Consider the following 20,699-nt stretch of genomic DNA (forward strand, 5'->3'; position numbering starts at 1 on the left):
CCCCCTTCTGGAACCTACTAGCGGGTTCTCGGTGTGCCCCTTCCCGTAGATCCCTCCCTGGTCTATTACCTGGCCTGCTGTCAGTGAAGGCTGCTGTAGCTGCAGATCCCCTTCCCCGCCAGCAGCCAGCACTATGCTGCGACGTGACCGATTCTATGTCACTACATACAAAGTCGGTAACGAGCTCCTCGTGTGCGGCGATGTTGCGCCACAATTCCTGCCACCCTTCAGGGAGGGAAAAGGATCTCGCGTTGAGAAGTCATCCTGGTCATTGGTCCCCCAGCGACAAGGGCGACTCTAAACTAAACTATATTTGATGTTTACCAGGTAAGGCCTACCGAGCTAAGTGGCTTTTTTTCAGAAGCGACCTGGCCACAAATGATAGCTCAACGAAGTGGCCTATCACGTGGACATTTATAGCAGTGGCCAAATACGAAAACGCCTGATGTTGATTCTAAATGGAGGGAAAAACCGGACGACCCGGAGAAAAGTCCACACGGCCACAGGGAGAGCGAACATGCAAACTCCAAATATACAGCAGGCGCCAGGGTCGGAATCGAACCCACGACCTCCTTTATACCAGGCGAGTTAGTCATAATCCCCTTGAATGCTGACCTCTGGGTGCCACGCCAATAAAATGAGCGGTGTCTTCTTGTCACATTTTATCCAGGGTGACAAGAAAGATAAGAAGTGCCACCTTTGAATGTTACCATGGTTGTCAAATCGTATTGGCTGGACTCCCGACACAGAAATATGGAATTATCACCGGCTTAGTGCCAAAGGAAACGAGCACCAAGAATGTATTCGTAAAACAAATGATTAACAGTTCTGTGTAGATCCACTGCAGGACGAAGGCTTCTCCAAACCGTAATATTCGTGGGGCTGTTTAACCATACTTCACCGGATTGGTCAGTGCAGGTCGGCAAAGGGGGTTATCCAGGTCGATGATACTGGACATCTTTGTCGCTCATCGGATTCCTCCAGTATAAATACAGATTCTGATTCTGATACCCATAGCCGGGCATAAAACACTCTGGCTGCTCGGTTCAAAAGCCAGCGGCGCTAACCACTGGGCTACAGCTCCACCCCGTCAAGTACATAAGACTTAAAATAGATGCACTGCATGTAGTGGGTATAGTGAAATTCTACTTACCCAGGTGGGTTGATATGGGGAACGCAATTGGCGGAATCTCATCTGTGCAAATAACTCTAGATACCTTTGCGGTTGCCTGCAGTTGAACAAGGGATGATTTACCGCTGGGCTGATCCTCTCATCAATAAGAAGTATACTGCAAATTGCATGACGCTGTGCATTGAAATGAATGGAACAAAATGCAGGAATAAAAAATGCAACAACATTCTTTATTGTTCTATTGTGCATACGCATGATGTACTTTGCCATATATTTCGGGTAAACTCACTACACGTAGACACACAACACGTTTGCATACATTCACTTTACGTATGATCATACACACGTACACGCATGTCATTGTACATCAAGCGCACGTGCAATCACACTTTATCGCCGTAGCCCAGTAGCAGACACCAGCTTCAGTAGTCTTATTTTAAACATTAAGTGTTTGTGGACACTCGTCCAACATTGGTACAAATAAATGTGAACAATTTACACATTTAAAGTTCCAGGCTTAGCACGACTCGAAACAAACTTTCAACCTAGCGCTGCACAGGCTCACAGTCGTTAGTGTGGCTGACTGCCTGCCCATTCAACGTGGTGCAATGCCGGCAAGTCCATCGACCCGAAAAGCATGTGACGAAAATGCGCCCAATTTTGTCACATCTCAGAAGCTAAGCAGGGTTTGATCCAAGATAACTCGGATAGACAACCACCCACGCTTGCCAGGCTGTCATTGGCGGATGCGGAGCTGTGCTACATGGTGGTCAGTAGACCGTGGCGCAACAGAAAGCAATGTTGTACTGCACGTCTATGTTCCCTCGTCTATGCTCACCATTTCCGTCAACATACATGGACCAGCGTGGTGGTAGTAGACGTAACGTGAAATATAATGTCCCCCCCCTCATAGCTTGCAGTGTGGGGAGGCCTTCATCCAGCAGTGGACTGACAAATGACTGTACGTGTACCTACAACAATAGCATAAATCAAGAGTGATCATATCAATGCAGGGACCGGCCACATTTCATGGCAATGTAGGATTTCCATGAGAAAACCACCATCCAACAATTGCTAAGAGCAGCAAAATATCGACGTCAAATGAGTTGATGTTCACAACAAATGTAACGGTTCAATTTTTATCTGCTTTAAAAGATCACCGGCTATACGGTACCACGTGTGCTACGGGGCATACACGAAGTCACTGGCAGTGGCTACGCCTATAGAACACCTGTATGGTGTGCGAGGGCCTTTAAAAAGTGTGCGCTAGCGTTGAGCACTATGGGTCATACACGGCATCGCTTTTGACTGCCGCGTCAATGCAGTCTATATAAATGTTTAATGCTGTCACTTGAGAAGGTGATACCTTTGCTGACACAGTGCATAAGCGTCACGCTGATTACGTAGTCCGTTAGTATTTATTTGCCACCGTAGCCCCCACACACACATTTTATATTATTAGTGCAGCGACAGTGATTGATTCACGTTGAACAATGTGTTTTGATTTCCGCAGTATATATATTAACCGGATGTATATTGGTCAGAATTGGGGCTGATGTAATATAATCAGTCTGTCGACTGATTGCTCCATGTTTTAGAAGCAATGTAACAATAATCTCATATTTAGCATTTTCAAATAAACATAATAATAATTAACTTGTTAAATTCTAATATGTTGTCGTTAATGTCAACCCAACAGCACTCTAATTAGATTTCAGCCTGTGGTGGATTCCGTCTTCACCCGACCACTGCCGTCTTTGCGTCAGCTCATGTTTAAAAGATCACGGCACCACCTGCAAACAGCGCCATGCCTCTGAGCGTATGCAAGAAAGCCACCGACAGTTCCTGCAGAACTGCACTGTGGCTCTTGTCTTAAGAGGTCACCAACCGAATACATTTGAGCAAATGTGACCGAATGACAGGCAGCACCGACGCAGCGATAGACAAACTGTGGACCGGTTTTATCATTTTCGGACTCATCGGTACAGTCGTCACAAATGCTCTCTGCTTCGAAGTCTGCCTGCGGAAACCCATGTACGTCTCCACTTCTACGGTTAGATGAGACCACGGAGTGTATTTTCGCACCTCCGATTAAGCACGGTTGGCTCTAAGTACGATGCAAACGAAGTTCAACATACATTATACATACTTTCAGGCTCATTTTGTGCGCGTAACAAAAATAATAATGAATAAATTAAGTCAGTCCGGTCACGTGTACTCACATTTATTTTGACAGTGACCTAGGACAAGAGGACCACAATGCACTACTGCAGGAAATGCCGACTGGTTTTTGCTTAACGCACTCGTGTGCCGAGTACACGTGTCTGTGCGTGTGTTATTTGAAACTCGTAGTTTTACAGCTTAGCCCTGTTACGATGGTGGGGCTTTATCGTCATTTATGGATTTTATTAACCCAAGCTGCTGACACAATCATTTCCCCATGTCAATTAGTTTTAACTACCTTTCAATTATTTGTAATTGAGAGTCATCCTCATAAGTAAGCAGTTCACGCTGAGCAAAACGAGTCTGATTACAGCAATGCATGATTACCCAAGAGTGCACAGTGCGTAAGGCGTAAGATTAATGAATCAGTAGTTCGGTCATGCCAGGTTTTGACAGCCACATAAAAAATACAATTATATTTAAGTTAAACTTTCTACATTTTTCTGTCCAGAACATAAAGCACAAACCACGTATTACCTATCATGTAAAAGTGCACACAGCTACTTGAACTCACAATACACTACATTCAACACAAGCAAAAAAAAATATATATTTAAACCACCCTTGTGTTAAATCGCAGCTATTTTTTTTGTAACAAACCCAGGAACCACCGTGTCTAGATCTGTTGGAAGGTTTTCATTTCAACAAACGGTCAGGGAGCAGATCTAGATTTGAAGTTTTCGTGACTGCAAGGATCCATACTCTTTGTTTTTTCGGTAAAGTCACGTAGGTAAAAAATAAGATAAATGAAAAATGAAAACAACTAAATTAAATACGAAGTTTCGGGCGCAACACGGCATACTTAAGCTATTCTTTTTTCGCTGTTTTGTCCCCACCTGAAAACGGAAGCTTGTGTTGCGCCCAAAACGTCGTGATTTAATTTAGTTGTTTTCATTTTACATTTATTTTATTTTTTACCTACGTGACTTTACCGAAAAAACCAAAGAGTATGGTCAGAGAGCAGTTCAACTCAGCCCATCGTCTGTCTGTGTGTACCAATTTGTGGCAGGCTAACAATGTCGGATTTCCATTGCTGTCTGAGGGTCACCAACAGCACGCTTGGCTACATACGATGCAAAATAAGTTCAACATACATACATACATACGATAGAGACGAGTGTCACGTCACGTTAATTTCAGCTAGAGACACTTTGACCTTTAAAAACCTATTTGATTTCGAGCATTCAATTACATTTTTGTTGTTGTTGCAATATCGTGCTCACACCACTGTCGGTAGAAGCGACTCCTCTAAGGGGAGCAGCTCTATTAGTCCCCTTGTATGGTATTGTATCCTACTCTTCCACACTGACCACACGTCTTGGAAGAGGTGGGGGGATACCCACGCTTTACCCACCACACATGACCTGCCGATCAACTGTGGTGTGCCCATTTATACTGCTGCGTGGACAGAGCCTGAGGTGGGGGGCGGCGGTTTAAGAAACCTGCCCTCTGTTTAACAGCTGTGTGAGATCGAATAGGTAACCTCTGGATTGCAAGTCCAGTGTGCTAGTCATAGGGAGGGGGGGCAGCATCAGTGAAAGTTATGCGATACATTTTCTGCTACTCAATATCAGTTGGCTCTAGCAACGCTGGTGTTGTTCATACCCACACGAGAGACCGACCAATGTACACACACAGCGCCATACACTCTGGTTAAGGCAATGTATCCAGGCAAAGTTCACTCTCAACACGGGTGGCGATGGCTGTCATGTGAAACGCATAGTAGAGTGGACCTTCAGTTAAGACTGATCATGTTCTATGTACAACTCGCTCCACTTACAAAACAATGTCTTTTTTATGACGACGTATCACAGTACGGTAATGACACGAGACAAAATAAGCATTCTTCTGAAATTCAAATAGCCGGTAGAAGATCACGTCCCAGAACAGCCCTCGGAGAGATAGAACTGAACTACTTCAATCAGCCTCTGCCACTCAAAGCGAGATTTCTCCTCCTTTACACGTTTTACAAAGAGTGCTTCGCCACGTATCAGTCAGTCCCATACCTTCACAGATTTTAATCGGAGCTCGGCTGAAGAATTGACCATAGACCGCACTTATTGAGTTTTATTTTTATGCAGTATTTGTTGGTCAGATTGAGCCTCATCACCTCTCTAGAACTAAGAATGCCCATTTCAATCACAGGTGAGACTCTCAAACTCTGGATTCCAGAAGTGCCACCTCAGTTGCTGTATGACAACCACCGAGTATTCTGCGCCATCTTAGTCAACTCGATAAGATTTTCGAATATATTCACAGGTGCTAAGTTGAATATGTAAAATGCACAACTAAACGCCACTTAGTAGGATATTAAATTAAGCCTAAATTATTTTGTTCGCTATGCGTTTGATATAATATAAAAAAATAGCTTACAAAAAATAAGTTATATTTAACATTCAAGCTGCCAAGCTTGCTGCATATCAAATTCCAGTGCTGTACAATATGTTTTCATGCATACGCGGACACAGACATTTACCCCACATACTCCCAGACACCTAGAAGTGGCATTGCACACCAGCAAAATCCAAATAATAACTCTTTCAGACATCCGATACTTGATGGATGACAGCAGTGACCCGTTATTTAAATAGTACGATTTGCTATTCGTCCCTAGCCGTCAAGCAGGCGATACGAATAGCGTTACAATGTTGGTTGCGCACAGAGCATTAAATGCGTATCAGTAGTGTTATTGGAGTGCACGTGATATAGGGGGTCAGCGTTAACGAAAGCAGAGGACAACTCAAAAAGGGCTCGTTTCCACGTAGACACACACACATTGTGATTTTGCAAATCAGGCCGTCGTCCCACATGCGTTCAATACACGTATCTCAGTGCTCAAACGAGCGGGCAGATGATTAGTGCTGCACAGAAAGTGACTCTTCTGTTGTCCGCATTGTCTGGAACGCCCTCCCGCCCCTCCCCAAGTCATCTCCACTGCTGACTCTGACCTCTACCTTCCTTCTCCCCTTCTTCCACTCGAGCTTAAATTTCAAGAGGGGCAGGCAGGCAGCCAGTTCAAGGGCTGGAGACTTTTCTCTTTTAGAAAGTCCTTCATCCTATCAGGGTTGATTGAGGTGGGTGGGCGCTTTGTGGACAGCCCGAGATTAAATCCTGCGGCAAAAAAGGAAAGTTTCCACCCCTGACTCAGGGGGCGCCAACGAAGGAGATAAGCACTGCCGTATTGCTCATTAATTTGGTATTTTAATTCAATAATAATCTCTACATATCCAGCCTGGTTGTGCTTGTTCCAGAGCATTCAATTTATCAATTAAAATGTTGTAAAGTTCAAATCCTAGCTGCCCAGGGCCAACGGAGCACACTGCCCTTTACCATGGCTCCTGGGTCAATTAGCTGAGCACTTGTGTGTGGGAAGTCATCAGCAGAGACTGGGCTGACAAAGGAATGCAGCATTTCCACAATCAGCAATGAAGAGCCAATGGAGAAGGAGTGCCACGCCACACTCATTTGAACACGGAGACACTTGTTGTCTTAATATGTAACCCCCCCTTACTTACTCACACGCTCACCCTCCAGGGTCAATTGCCTGTACTGCTCGAAACACCGACCACCGCAGTCACATGCTGATGCTGCGCTGGTGCTGCTTACTGCTCCCTCGCACCCAGAGTGCCGAGCCCCCTGCGGCCGCGGCCGCCTGCGCCTCTGTCGACAGCGCCGTCGCTGTCCCTCTTCGCCCCTCACCGCCTGCCCTCGGCCCGGCTCCTCCGTCGCTCCCACACAGACTCAGGGTGTCGGCCAGCCCGGCCAGGTGATCCACCGAGTCGCACTTCTGCAGGTCGGATGCGAAGCTGCGCAGGCTTCCCAGCGACAGCGAGTCGCCGTCCGGCTCGGGCCACGTGTCCGGTGGCAGCGCCAGCTCCGATTCCGCGGCATGGAAGCTCAGCGCGAATTCCAGGTCAGCGTCGGAGCGGAGGGCGTTGAGCGCCGCTAGGGAGTGGGTCGTGCCACCTTCCGATCCGTCCCGGAATAGCGGGGGCATGGCCTGGCCCTCCGCCCCCAAGACATCGCGTACACTTCGCTCTGGCTGCTTCCTGCCCTGCCGTGGTGGCAGACCATCCCACTGCACAACGTTCTTCTCCTCCTCCTCCTCCACCTCGTCTTCCGGCAGGTAAAATTCGCCCACGGCATCGAGCTCTGGAACGCAGGTGAGTGTCGGCACGTTCACTTGCACCGCCTCGATGAAATCCTCATCCGAACCGGACTCCGAGGTGGCGCCGGTCTCCGCGCGGCTCAGCTTGATGGTGGGAACGGCGGAGAGCGGAGCAACACCCAGGGGATCATGGGAATCCCACTCCGGGGATGCAGTTCCATCGCCAGGACTTCCTGCTTCCTTATTGCTGGATTGCCATGACTGGGTTTGCTGCCGGCTCTGTGTTTGTGGTGCACACTCTCCTCTGTGAATTTTCTTTTGCACGGATGTCTGCTGCCGATTATCGATTGACTCCTGTTGGCTTTGACCGTTTCCCTGCTGTCGGCCGTTGTTCTGTTTGGCGCTTTGCCCCCAGTCTCGCTGAAGGTCATTTGGCAGCTCTTGATGCCTGTGTTGTTGTTTGATTTGCTGGTTCTCTTGATCAGGTTCCTGTTGCTTGGTCAGCAGCTGGCCGGGCTGCGGGGACGGCTGCTTCTGCTGCTGCTGGGGCCGAAGCTGCCGTTCTTTGTGCATCTCCTCACTGATCTTCTCAAGGCTCCGCAGGGCGGCTGCATAGCGAGCTTTGGCATCGCGGGCCTTCTTTTCCAGCGACGTCACGTTGGATTTGTTCTCCTGCAATGTACAAAAGGGTGGATCGTTTAACACAAATGCGAACTGCATTGTACACCATGTGGATGGGTGGTTCAGTAGGCTCAGGATGACTGTTTCGGAAGACTTATTGCAGAGATCTTGTACCGAAAAGGGCTACTCATGGCCCCGTGAGAGGCATGAGGCAGCACCTCTGAGATAAAGAATTCAAGGACTGGGACTACATCCCTCTCGTCAAATTCACATTGGCAGTGACAGAACCCTGAGCCGGCACAACTGAGACGCTGAGCTTGTCTCTGGGCAGCCACCTGCGCCTTGGCTGGGTTTCAAGTGGAGTGATCTTATGATCTGTGCCCATTGACCACACACAAATCATCCTATACTGTGTATTCAATTTTATTTAAAACTTGTTTTTTGCCTCGATACTGAATGTGAAGGAGAGTGATCTTGTCCAGTGGCAATGGAAAGTCCACATTCCTATGGTGGGGCCAAGTCTTTCTATGGGTCAACCTCTATTGCATCCCATAAAATGTTACTCACGTAAGTGAACTGACACGAGGATTATAACAAGTTGAATCCAACCCCGACAAGAAATTAATTGTTGATGCCACCGCTCCTTGCTATCGCTTCCTTAACTTTGGCCAGATATGCTAATGTTTCAATCAACACCCAACATCCAAGATCACTCTTACCGTCTCATCATCATCATCATCACTACCTGGCTTTAGGTATTGTGCATGGTTGCCGACCTCCGGCTGCCACTCCTGTGCATGTCTTGGTTACATGTCCTTCCTTTACACTGCACTGGTGCCTCCTCCATCTCAACCTCCTCTCCTTGATTACACCCACAAAACTTCATGGCCAATGTTCTATTCTCAAGTATCAAGTTGCTTACCATATCCTTTCATTAAGGTTCCTAGCATCCTGTGAATGCACGTGTCCTTAAAAGGCCACAGGCTTATTTACTCGTTGCTTTTCTAAAGCATCCCACCCATCACAATCGACGCTTTCCTCCCATGTCCTATTTCAAAACGTTCAAGCCGCTATCTTCTATCCTCTACCGTGACAGTGAACACACGAGGATGACGAGGAAGAGGGCATTTAGTGCACTCAAGACCTCGAGCTGAGTTCCCAGCGTGGCCTTGAGAGTGAAGTACGGTCGCGACTTCATCACCACGCGGCGCAGCGACGATGCCAGCTGCTGCAGGTGCCGCTCGGCATTCTGGGAGCGGAGCGCCCGGCTTTGGTGTTCCCTCTCACTGTGCAGGCGGTCGGCCTCTGCATCATTCACCTGCAGCGCACGTGCGGGGGCGACAATGATCAAAGACGAAGCTTCTGTGTTTAGAGATATGTAGCATATAGACCACAGGGGCAGGTACTGTGCAAGGTCAACATCGAAAAGTTGTCATCACAAACCAATGTGGTTAATGCCACTGTGCACTGCACTTTTTTCCCCTCTGCTAGATCGCGCAGCTTGCAATTGTGGTGGTTGATGGCTGGCAGGACACTCCTGTACTATTGTTTGTCTCTGCAACAGGCCTATTTAAAGCTTCATATCCCTTGGTTAGTTGTACTAAATTAGCAGTACCACTACCCTAGCTTCGGGACAAACCCTGCTCATGAAATCGCCCATCTCCCATTACAAGGACAGTCTTAGAGATGAGGGTTTGTGTGTGTGTGTATACACACATGCTGTAATTGTCTCCCGAGTATTGATCTTTACACATCACACACCAGGTACTCATTTGAGGTTCAGTCAACCAAGGCGAGGCCCAGGACCGGTTCAGATAATCTTCACTAGCATTGGCCATCGAACTCGGGTCGCCAGGTTCGTGGCGCAGTGTGTTAACCGCTACGATACCGCTCCCTCCACACACACACACACGTATATTACAATACCTTTATGGTGGCATGATTGAGCATCTCTTGCCAGGCTGGATCGAGGGTGCCGCCCCTGCAGGCCAGGCCCTGCTCGGCCACGCACACCATCTCCCTGGCGGCGGCGTGCATGCTGACGGCACGCTCGTACCGCAGTGCAGCGCGCTGTGCCTCCGCCTGGGCCTGAAACACGCTCACACATACGCACACACACATACGCACGTGCACACACACGTACATGCGCGCACACACACACGTGCAAACACACAGGTATATTCGTACACAAAGATCCACCGTATAGCCTTAACAGACTGTTGGGGCAAGTGCCGTTAGCGAGTAGCACCTATGAAGGCCGGAACGGTACACGAGGGGGTGGGTGGCCAGCGCCACGCCCGACCGCCTTTGTCTCCCTAGTGGCGATGTTTACACACCGCACCAGGTACTCATTTGAGGCTGAGTCGACCTAGGGGAGGCCCAGGACCGGTTCAAATAATCGTCACTGGTGTTTGCCGTGAGCGGGAATCGAACCCGGGTCGCCAGGTTCGTAGTGCAGCTGCCAGGTTGGATCGATTAATGGTCAATATGATATCTATAACTTGTGTAGGTTATCTAATCCACGCGGTCAACTCTATTGACCCAAATACACCAAAACACACATCCATAGACAACAAAGAAAGCTGCCAATCGGCACTATGTGGCGGCAATGTCTGGATACAAACTGCGATCTCCAGTTTAGCCTTAAAGGACCTAATGCCTTTTAAGGTAAGCACGACTCTATACCCGAAAACCTTTAGCTTCACAGCACTGACGTTGACACACCATATCTCCTATGCATTTGTAACGCTGTTATTGGGCCAAGATGTGCCGTTCCCATGGAGTTGCCGGCAATGCCGGCCACAGGCCAATAGAGGGCAAGAGGGGCTGAACCCCAAAGCTGAGAGTCTCTGGGCCAGAGCGCCCAACGGTTACCCTATGTAACAGTATGTAAAAGGGGCAGACCCCAGACCCCAGGAGGGGGGGGGGGCTGGGGGATGACATCATCCCCGGATCCTCTCGAAGGTTCGAGAAGGAAGGCGTGGCCAGGGCAGAGCGAGCCACGGCTCTCTATAAAAGCCGGACCTCTGAACGGTCCCGCAGTCGTTGTCCAGCTGAAAGCAAGAAGCCTCCTGAAGACTGAAGAGCCTCAAGGGCAGAGCCGTACCCCTGGCAAGGGTCGGCTCCAGCTTATATACCAGTGAAGATTCAAGCTTCACTCAGGGAGGACTTGTAGATTAGCCAATAAGAGGCCTATTAGTCTGGAGAGTAACCTCCATAGTTTATCGGGTGTGAGGGGCCGTTACCTCTCTGTGTTGTTAAATAAAAACTGTGTTGCCTCAGAGAAGCTCTCTTCTAGTTATTCAACCCACGACACATTTAAGGCTGAATGTATCGAGGAGAGGCCAAGAATATCCAGAAATCCAAGTCCAGTCAGCGTGATTGTAGTGGAGGACACATGGCGAGATGGCAGCCCCTTTCCTTCAGCCCCACCCACTTTTACATTGCTAAGCTCACTCCTTTGCCAACCCCACCCACTACTCAGGTAGCTTTAAATCTTTGCCAGCATCATGAGTCGAGCATGAGGCCAGACAATCAGAAAGTGGGACAATGTCGCAATTTTTGGCAAATGCTTTCAGACGCAGGTACAACTTTTTCTGAAACCGGGACTGTCTCAGCCAAACCAGGCACCAGAGGTCGCAAACGGGGTTTGATTCCTTACCCGTACCCGGCCGCACCAGGGTCGCAAACGGGTACCCGATACCCGTGTATCGGGTACCCGATTGCGACCTCTGGGATGAAGCCATGTTGCAGGCGCGGGTGGGTTGATTCTAGGAATTTGAATTGTGAGAAGAGACAAGACGTTGGGAAACGAGTGACAAACGGTGACTCACCAGTGACTCACGGCCTACCCGTACCCGTACCCAGCCGTACCAGGGTCGCAAACGGGTACCCGATACCCGGCTGGGTACGGGTAGCCGGGTATCGGGTAGGGTACGGATATCGGGTACCCGATTGCGACCTCTGCCAGGCACGTCTCGGAGCTTTAACAATACCAATACCCGCCATTCGCCACTAAGTGACGGTGACGTCACCACGGCACCTGTGCCAAGGGCACTTTGAGGGCTTAATGAACAAAGACAAAAATCCCTCGTAAAGCCTTAATAGACCGTTGACGCAAGTGCTGTTAGCGAGCACCTGTGAAAATTGGCAAGGCACACTAGGTGGCCAACACCACGCCCGTCCGCATTTGTCTCCCGAGTGCCAATGTTTACAAACCGTACCAGGAACTCTTTTGAGGCTCAGTCGACTTAGGGGAGGACCAGTTTAAATAAACACAGACGCCTTTACATACACACCTGCAGACAAAATACTGACCTCTTTGGCTTGCCGTCTGGCTTCATAATAAGGCCGTGCACGCTCCACACAGCTGCCCAACTTCGTTGCGCACACATTTAGCTTCTTGGCCGATTCAGACAGAACCCTGCAGTACTCAGCTCTGGTAGCCTGGGGGCGAACACGGGCACACGTTGAAACGTACACACACTGGCATGCCGAGCTGTGAATACAAAGGTGCACCGAGCACACACGTCAACACACGCATGCAGGTCTGGACACACGCATCTCCTCCCCCTACCCACAGACAAACACCCAAGTAAACAGACACGTATTATCTTGGGTCTTTCGGTAAAGTCACTAGATAGATGTTGACTTAAAGCTTTCGTGACTGCAGGAATACATGTTCTATGGGTCTTATGGTAAAGCCACGTAGATAGAAAAATAATAATAAAAATATCACGTTTCGATCACAACACAAGCAATCGTCTGCACTTGAGGACGATTGCTTGTGTTGTGATCGAAACGTCGTGATATTTTTATTATTTTTCTATCTACGTGGCTTTACCAAAAGACCCATAGAATCACGTAGATAGGTACAAAGAAAATAACAAAAAAAAACTACGTCGTTTCGATCGCAACACAAGCGGTCGTCTTCCTTTTCCTGCAGACGACAGCTTTGTTTTATAATCGAAACGTCCTAGTTTTTGGTTCTTTTTTGTTATTTTCCTTTAACCTATCTACGTGACCCAAGAATATGAATTCCTGCAGTTACGAAAGCTTTAAGTCAATATTTAAACAGACACGCATATACACATGGGTGAGTACACATTCTCGCACGTATATATATACCCAAGCATATAGTTACCCAATCACATGTAAATGAATACACACACACGTGCAGTGGAACTCACTCTATAGACACACACACATGTAGAGATACACACAAGCAAACGTACACACATGATGCTGAAAATTACGGAATATAACAGCATCATTAGGGTGTCCGCCAAGTGCCAAGGGGTCCAGATAATTAAGTCTTTGCTTGCCCAATATTGCTCATCTCACTGCTGTAACTTGGCTGAATCATTTTAATTGGGTTCAGTAACTGCTGCATTTACGACCAACTACCACTGCTCACTGTAACTGCAATGGTAATTTTATTGACCAGGTGGCGTTATGCCTAAACGATCATCTCACCTTGGGAACTTTGTGAATTCACAACCCCGCGTGAGTTCAACATAGCCCATCACCCCCTATAATTAATTAAATGAGTACCACTTTGTACACAGCCAACAGCGCTTGTCATGTGGACAGCCTGGTCCCTACCATGGTTATGTGCAATTTCCCCCACTGGCTCACGGCCGCCAAATAAAATTGGCACTGCGGCATGCTCGTTTGAGCAAACACACGCTTTCAATCGTAAAGGTTTCTCAGCTCATAAACGGTGTGGTACAAATACAAGTCCCGAATGCAAAACAAGACAACTCGGTAATCAGAATACTGAAAACGGTTAAACCGGTTCAACTCTTGGACCAAGTGAGCATTGTGCTTGCCTCTACACGTCTGTGGGGAGACATGCTGCAAGCATGCATCTAAAATAATATAATAATTTGCTACCTGTTGTCAATCATTTTCTAGATGAAGGGCTCCCCAGGGCTCACACCACATAGGTTAGTACACATTTGTGAACGGTTGCGACCAGGACCGGTTCAGATTTCAACCATCACTGTTGGGTACGACTGAGAATTGAACTCAGACGACGTTGACTTACTGTGAGTTTTACTTCCAGCTCATTGATTTCTTCACTTGCTTGGTTTAATTTCTCCAGTTCCTCCTGGAAAAGGTGCGTGAGAAAGAGAGGGAGAAGGGCAGCGATTAACAGTGTGGCTTTTGGGTCCCCCATTGTGCAAATCTGTAAAAGTATTTGCCCTATGGGCACTTGTCTGCCACTGGGCCCCCAATTGATATCCTCCTTGGCTTTCTGAGCGAGGGTTAAAAGACACACGTTTGAGTGGAAACTGTGTTGTGGGATGGGGAAGCGGCATGAATGAAAGTGAGGGCACAGTCCCCGCCCCCGCAGTCTTTATAATCAACAGTCTTTCTGTTCTGTTCCTTGAGCCCAGTTTTGTATCAAACCAAAGTCTGTTTCCCTGGCTCAAACAAGAAATGGGATGGTGCTCAGATGGTGCTCATCTCTATTAGCAGCCCCATGCCAGTTATAACGTGTGCATGTATGTTGAACTTCTTTCGCACCATATGTAGCTAACAGTGCTCATCGGAGGTGTGGGGGGAGGGGAGAACAAACTTAGCATAAAAAGGAGTTCTAAAGAAATGAGTTTTCAATTCCCGTGGTAGGGACCAGTCTCTCCCGGTGAAAAACATTACTGACTGCCCAGAAAATGTTAGTTATTTTATCGACCTCAGAGGAAGCATGGACCGAGTTGACCCCTGAGTGGGATTCGAAAAAGAGAGTAATATATCCATAATTGCTAATACTGTCCGTGCAATGGACTGCGCATGTAGTTGTACAAGCTATGAGTAACCATATGCAGCCATAGCACAAGTACACACAATCATCTTGCTGTTCTTCCTCAGCCTCCCACTGCGTTTGTTTTCTAACCATTGTCTCTCCTCCCTTTGGTTCACATCCTGTCCCTTGTTTGCACACGCACACGAGGGAAGTGGTTCAGTCTTTCAGGGTCGTTGTCAACGACTGACCAGGACTGTACACTGTGCATTTCAGCATAGAATGCAGTGTGACGAGGCCGTGCAATTAAACATTTGACATATTTCAAGTTTATTTTATTTCCCTACCAGTGTTCCAACTGCACTATATTGATTTGAAGTTTTCGTGGCTGCAGGAATCCATACTCCTTGGTTATTTCGGCAAAGTCACGTAGGTCGAAAAAATAAATAATAAATCACGACGTTTCGATCGCAACACAAGCAATCGTCATCAGGTAGAAAGACACAGCAGTAGAACTGCTGAACAAGAAAGGGCTGTTGCAACAAGAGGTTATACAGTAAAACCTTGGATTGCGAGTAACTTGGTCTGCGAGTGTTTTGCAAGGCGAGCAAATTTTTAAAATAAATATTTGATAAACGAGCGAGGTCTTGCAATACGAGTAGTACGTGTATACTCTTTGTCTGCCGAGCGTCACGTGATCACAACTGATATACGAGTGCTTTGGATTACAAACACGTTTCTGGAACGAATTATGCTCGCAATCAAAGATTTTACTGTTACATTCGTATCTAAAACTCCTTTAATACTCACTCATCACAGTGGATAATCATCCTCAAGTGACACAGATGTCCTATGCAGAGACATGTCCACACCATAACAATGTACACAATTTTAACTGCTGGTTGAGGACTGCCAACATTCAGATGACCATTGCCCCATGCTTGAGTGTGGGAAAATAAATCGTTGTAGGTCTTATGTGATATGATTCAGGGGTCTATCTCAACCGTTAAGACATGATACTTTAGTTGTATGGAAGAGTGGTTCACCCAATGACAATCTGTTCAAGAATAATTTCTCAAAGCTCATTCCCTTAAATATCCAGGTACAAAACCAAATGTAAAAATGTGTTTTTGTTTCTTTAGCTACTACTGACCAGGCTGAGCCCATCAAGATTTGAAGTTTTCGTGACTGCAAGGATCCATACTCTTTGGTTCTTTCGGTAAAGTCACGTAGGTGAATAAAAAAAAATAGAAATAACTAAATTAAATCACGACGTTTCTATTGCAACACAAGCTGTTATTTCCACACCTGATGATGATTGCTTGTGTTGCAATCGAAACGTCGTTATTTAATTTAGTTATTTCTATTATTTTATTCTTATTTTCTATTTTTATTTTATTCTTTTTTCACCTACGTGACTTTACCTAAAGAACCAAAGAGTATGAGCCCATCAACTCACTCCAATCGAGAACAGGGGTGTTATTATACGCAAGAAGCTGTCCGGATTTGAACTCAGGGTCTTTCAGCTGTGCTGGTTCAGTGCTCAGACATAGGGATTAGCCTCTAAGCTGCTGAATGTCTCTCAATAGATTTAATCTTTTAACTGAAGTTATTTATTTAATATACTGTACATATTTCGATTTAAAGCTTTCGTGACTGCAGGGATTCATATTCTTGGTTCTTTCGGTAAAGTCACGTAGAAGGGAAATAATAAAATAATAAAAATACAACAATAAAATAATAAAAAATAAACCAATAAAATTATCACGACGTTTCGATTGCAACCACAACCAATCATCAAACTTTTTCACACCTGATGATGATTGCTTGTGTTGCAATCGAAACGTCGTGAGAATTTTTGTTGTTGTATATTTATTATTTTATTATTTCTACGTGACTTTACCGAAAGAACCAAGAATATACTGTACATACTTTGAAAATTATTGGTACCTAATGCATAAATTGCACGAAGCATACTACCACGCATTACTTTATTAGTATTATCTTCCATACCTGATCAAGCCATGTCTTTCCCAGGTCTCCAATGAAAAAGACATTGCCTCACTGGACTCCCCTCTCTTACAGACTATCAAACCTGTATTTGCAGGCCTCTCTAGCCAAATAAATGTCCAGTCTGAATGGGATTTAGCCTTTTTAAACGTACACTTAAAATAACGTGTACTGTATAGTTTGTTATTAATTACGATTATGTTTGTTTATCCAGGAAAGCCTCACCGATTCTCAAGACTCCTTTTCAGGAGGATCATGCAAAGTTTTTCGCAGTCGCAAAATGATATTCCAATTGAGTAATTTGTTGGTAGTCGTTTTAATCTGGACACTGACGCTGGCATATGAAGGCCTGCTCTTGCAAAAGATGACGCGGGACCTTAAGCCTCCACTGTAAAGCGGACAGCTTGAAGTATTTACACGCTTTTTATTATTACACGCTTTTATTTAACTCACTTCGTCTGTTGTATCCTCAAAAAATAAATCTTGTAACTCAATTTCAACCGTATTCCCAAAGTCGTATCGACTGCAAACTTCGTATAGCTATGTCATACTGATGACAATACTATATTCTATCATTAAAAAAAATTATTTTAAACAATCTTTTTACGGCTCGAATTGTCCACGCTCAACTGTTGCCTGTAAATCACCACGTGGTCCCTTAAGTCACGGCAAGCCTCGGGGAGCCATGCCCAGGGGCGCGGGATGTGGGAGGGGAGGGGCGAAGAGGGCAGGGGGAGGGGGAGCTCGGACAGTACATTTCATTAAAGCGTGTTTAAAAAAAAGTATTTTTAAATATTTTATTATTAACTGTTGTTGTTGTCGTCGTTGTATCCTCAAATCTTGCAACTCAATTTTAACCCACTTCCCAATGTGGTATCGACTGCAAACTTGGGATACTTATGTCATACTGATGACAATACTACATTCTATCATAAATATATTAATATTTTTTTAACATTCTTTTTTATATGTTATGTTTCGGCTTGGGTCTAATTGTCCACGCTCAACTGACGTTGGCTGTAAATCACCACAGCCCCTTACGTTATGGCAAGCTTTGCGGCCACTTCCTGGAGTCGTGGAGTTCTGCCATTACTAGTACGGTACATTTCATAAAAGCGTGTTTAAAAAAAAGTTTTTTACAAATATTTTTTATTTTATAGTTAAGACACCCACAAGTATGAACCAGGGTGGCCGCTGAACTCGAACCATGAACCTCTTCAACATGCGGTGAACGCGTTACCACCAGGGATACCTCAAATGAATGCCTCATTTCTTTCAAACACTTTATTTCTTACACAATATAGAAATTGCAAAAAATTGTAACGCTGAAGACGATTTTTTTCAATCCGTAATTGGTGAACGCGTCCAGACTTGCAGATTGGCAGAAGTCATTCTACAACAAGATAACGCCAAGCCTTACGCAAGCCTGAGGACATCAGAGACCACAGGACCCGTTCGGGGGTACTATTCTGCCTCCATCCAACGTACAGCCCAGTCCTGGCTAACCTCAGATTTTCATATATTTCGCCCCATGACGGATGACACATCTCAGCAACAACACATTCCTGCGGAGGGAGCTGGTAGAAACGTTGGGTTGCTCGGTCAATGGCCAGGGTCAACGGCAGCGTGGTGTATTCCGTAAATATGGCCGACTGTGAGGGCGCGCACAAGCCGGTGTGAGTAGGTTAAACGTTGAGTTTTATAAGGGCACCACGGGGTGACCAACCCCTCCCCACCCAGGTGGTTCCTACCAGTATTATTTTTATGCTAAGTGTCTGCTGCTGCTGTGTCCTGTACAGCGCTTTGAGATCCTTGATGAAAAGCGCTATATAAATTGAATTATTATTGTAAACTACGCTCCTGGAAAGAATGGCATTCGCAAATTAAGACTTTTAAAAAATGTAGGTCGATAAAAAGTTGATAATTAAAGACGAAGCGGCATTACACTTGGCGCACACCCAGTATATTCTTCATACGACTGTTTTGTCGACATTTGATCGGTGCTTGTCACGTAAATCGTTGGATCTCTGCGTTCTTCATTGCAAGGCCCGCTGGCCACCGGCGACCCCTGGTGGCCTTTTAGTTCGGGCCCCTGAAGTGCCACCCCCGACAAAATACAAAAGTGAAAAATCCCTATCATGCTGCCAAACCCCAACGGTTTCACATTTGACCTCACTGATGTCTTATCAATGAAAGTGGCCCCCATCTGACAATTAGTGAAGAACACTGTCGTATCTATTACATCTCAACACATCGGAATATAGACATATGCCAGAAACTCACACGCAAAGATCCACCCCTATAATACACTTAAACTGTAGGAGCAAGCGATGTTATACAAACACACAAACACGTGCGTGTGTGTGAGAACCACCCTTTCCCAAATCGAGCACCTTGATCCTGGGGTCCAGACCATCCGCGGCTCCTCGCTCCGCCTCTGCTGCAGACACAGCAGCAGCAGAAGAGGAGGCAGTAGCAGAAGCCATCGCCTCGCTTCGCCCGCCTTTGCCACCTTCACCGCCGCCTCACGCCATGCCTATCCCGCACCTTGCGGACCCGAGGGTCTCGACCGAGCCGGGGTCACCCAATCCCCGCAGGGAATCCAGGCGAGAGCGAGGCGGCGGGCAAGGCCTCGGCTAAAGGCCTAGGAGGGAGCCGGCTGCCGAACGCGGGGCCGCGGCTGGCGGAACGGCCGGTGTCATTTGGTTTCCGCGCCTTGAGAAAAGCCCAGGGCGCCGAGAAATTCCCGGGAGAATGAGAGTTTGGGAACTCTGCCCGGTGTTTGTTTCGTGTGCGAGTGCTTGAATGCGTAAACAAAAAATGTTGCAGTTCCCACAACAAAACTTGACAAGCCACGATTTGGTTACGTCATGACGCAGGCGAAAACGTCACGACGTCATGACGCAGGCGAAGACGTCAAAACGTCATCACGCAGGCGAAGACGTCAGGACGTCATCACGCAGGCGACGACGTCACGACGTCATGACGCAGGCGAAGACGTCACGACGTCATCACGCAGGCGAAGACGTCACGACGTCATCACGCAGGCGAAGACGTCACGACGTCATCACGCAGGCGAAGACGTCACGGCGTCGTGCCCCCCGTTCTCGGAATTCTAGCAATAGCCAAGCGAATCGAGATTTGAAGTTTTCGTGCCTGCAGGGATCCATTCTCTTTGGTTTTTTCGGTAAAGTCACGTAGGTATAAAATAAAAACAAATTAAATCACGACGTTTCGATTACAACACAAGCATCATCAGCAAAAAATGTTTTTGCTGTGGGTTTCCCACCTGATGACGATTGCTTGTGTTGCAATCGAAACCGTCGTGATTTAATTAATTTTATTTGATACCTACGTGACTTTACCGAAAGAACCAAAGAGTAGGAATAGCCGAGCGCTGCCGCGTGGTACTAGAATCTGAATATGTTGTTTGTAGGTGGAATCCGATGAGCTACAATAGCTGTCAACCCGCACAGTATAACCCCACATTCTTGTCCAGGGAAATTGAGTTTGCAGGTCGTTTCAATACGGGCACACACGAAAAAAGGTGTCTATTTGTGTTTCTCTCCTTGTGATGGGTCTTTGTCGGATGAACGTTGAGATTTATTAGGGCACGGGGTGACCAATACGGTCTGAATTGGCCTGTAATAAGCTAAGGCACTGATGAGGGGTTGACAGGTATAGAGCTATGAATCTTTTTTTTATTCAACACATGTCCGGGAGGGGCACGGGGTCAGAACGTTACAGCAACAAACAATGGGGAAAACACGATAGGAGTGCAACGTACAGGAAAGGCAAACCCATCTCTCTAAAAACATATAAATTAAACGAAACCATCCCCATCCTACCAGGCAAACATT

The 20,699-nt window shown here is 46.7% G+C and overlaps 1 protein-coding gene across 1 annotated transcript; it reads right to left on the bottom strand.

Moving 5' to 3' along the window:
• Window positions 1-1,352: 1,352 nt before the first annotated feature.
• SH3BP5L (SH3 binding domain protein 5 like) lies at window positions 1,353-19,695 on the bottom strand. The gene is made up of 6 exons (XM_078857817.1): window positions 19,233-19,695; window positions 14,134-14,196; window positions 12,402-12,530; window positions 10,011-10,172; window positions 9,229-9,402; window positions 1,353-8,135 (listed from the first exon to the last, which is right to left on the bottom strand). Exons 1-6 carry the CDS (start codon window positions 19,323-19,325, stop codon window positions 6,930-6,932), a joined length of 1,827 nt encoding a protein of 608 aa, XP_078713943.1. The 5' UTR covers window positions 19,326-19,695; the 3' UTR covers window positions 1,353-6,929.
• Window positions 19,696-20,699: the final 1,004 nt, after the last annotated feature.

The sequence above is a fragment of the Lampetra fluviatilis genome, chromosome 6, assembly GCF_964198595.1.
Source record: "Lampetra fluviatilis chromosome 6, kcLamFluv1.1, whole genome shotgun sequence".
NCBI classification, from domain to species: Eukaryota; Metazoa; Chordata; class Hyperoartia; order Petromyzontiformes; family Petromyzontidae; genus Lampetra; species Lampetra fluviatilis.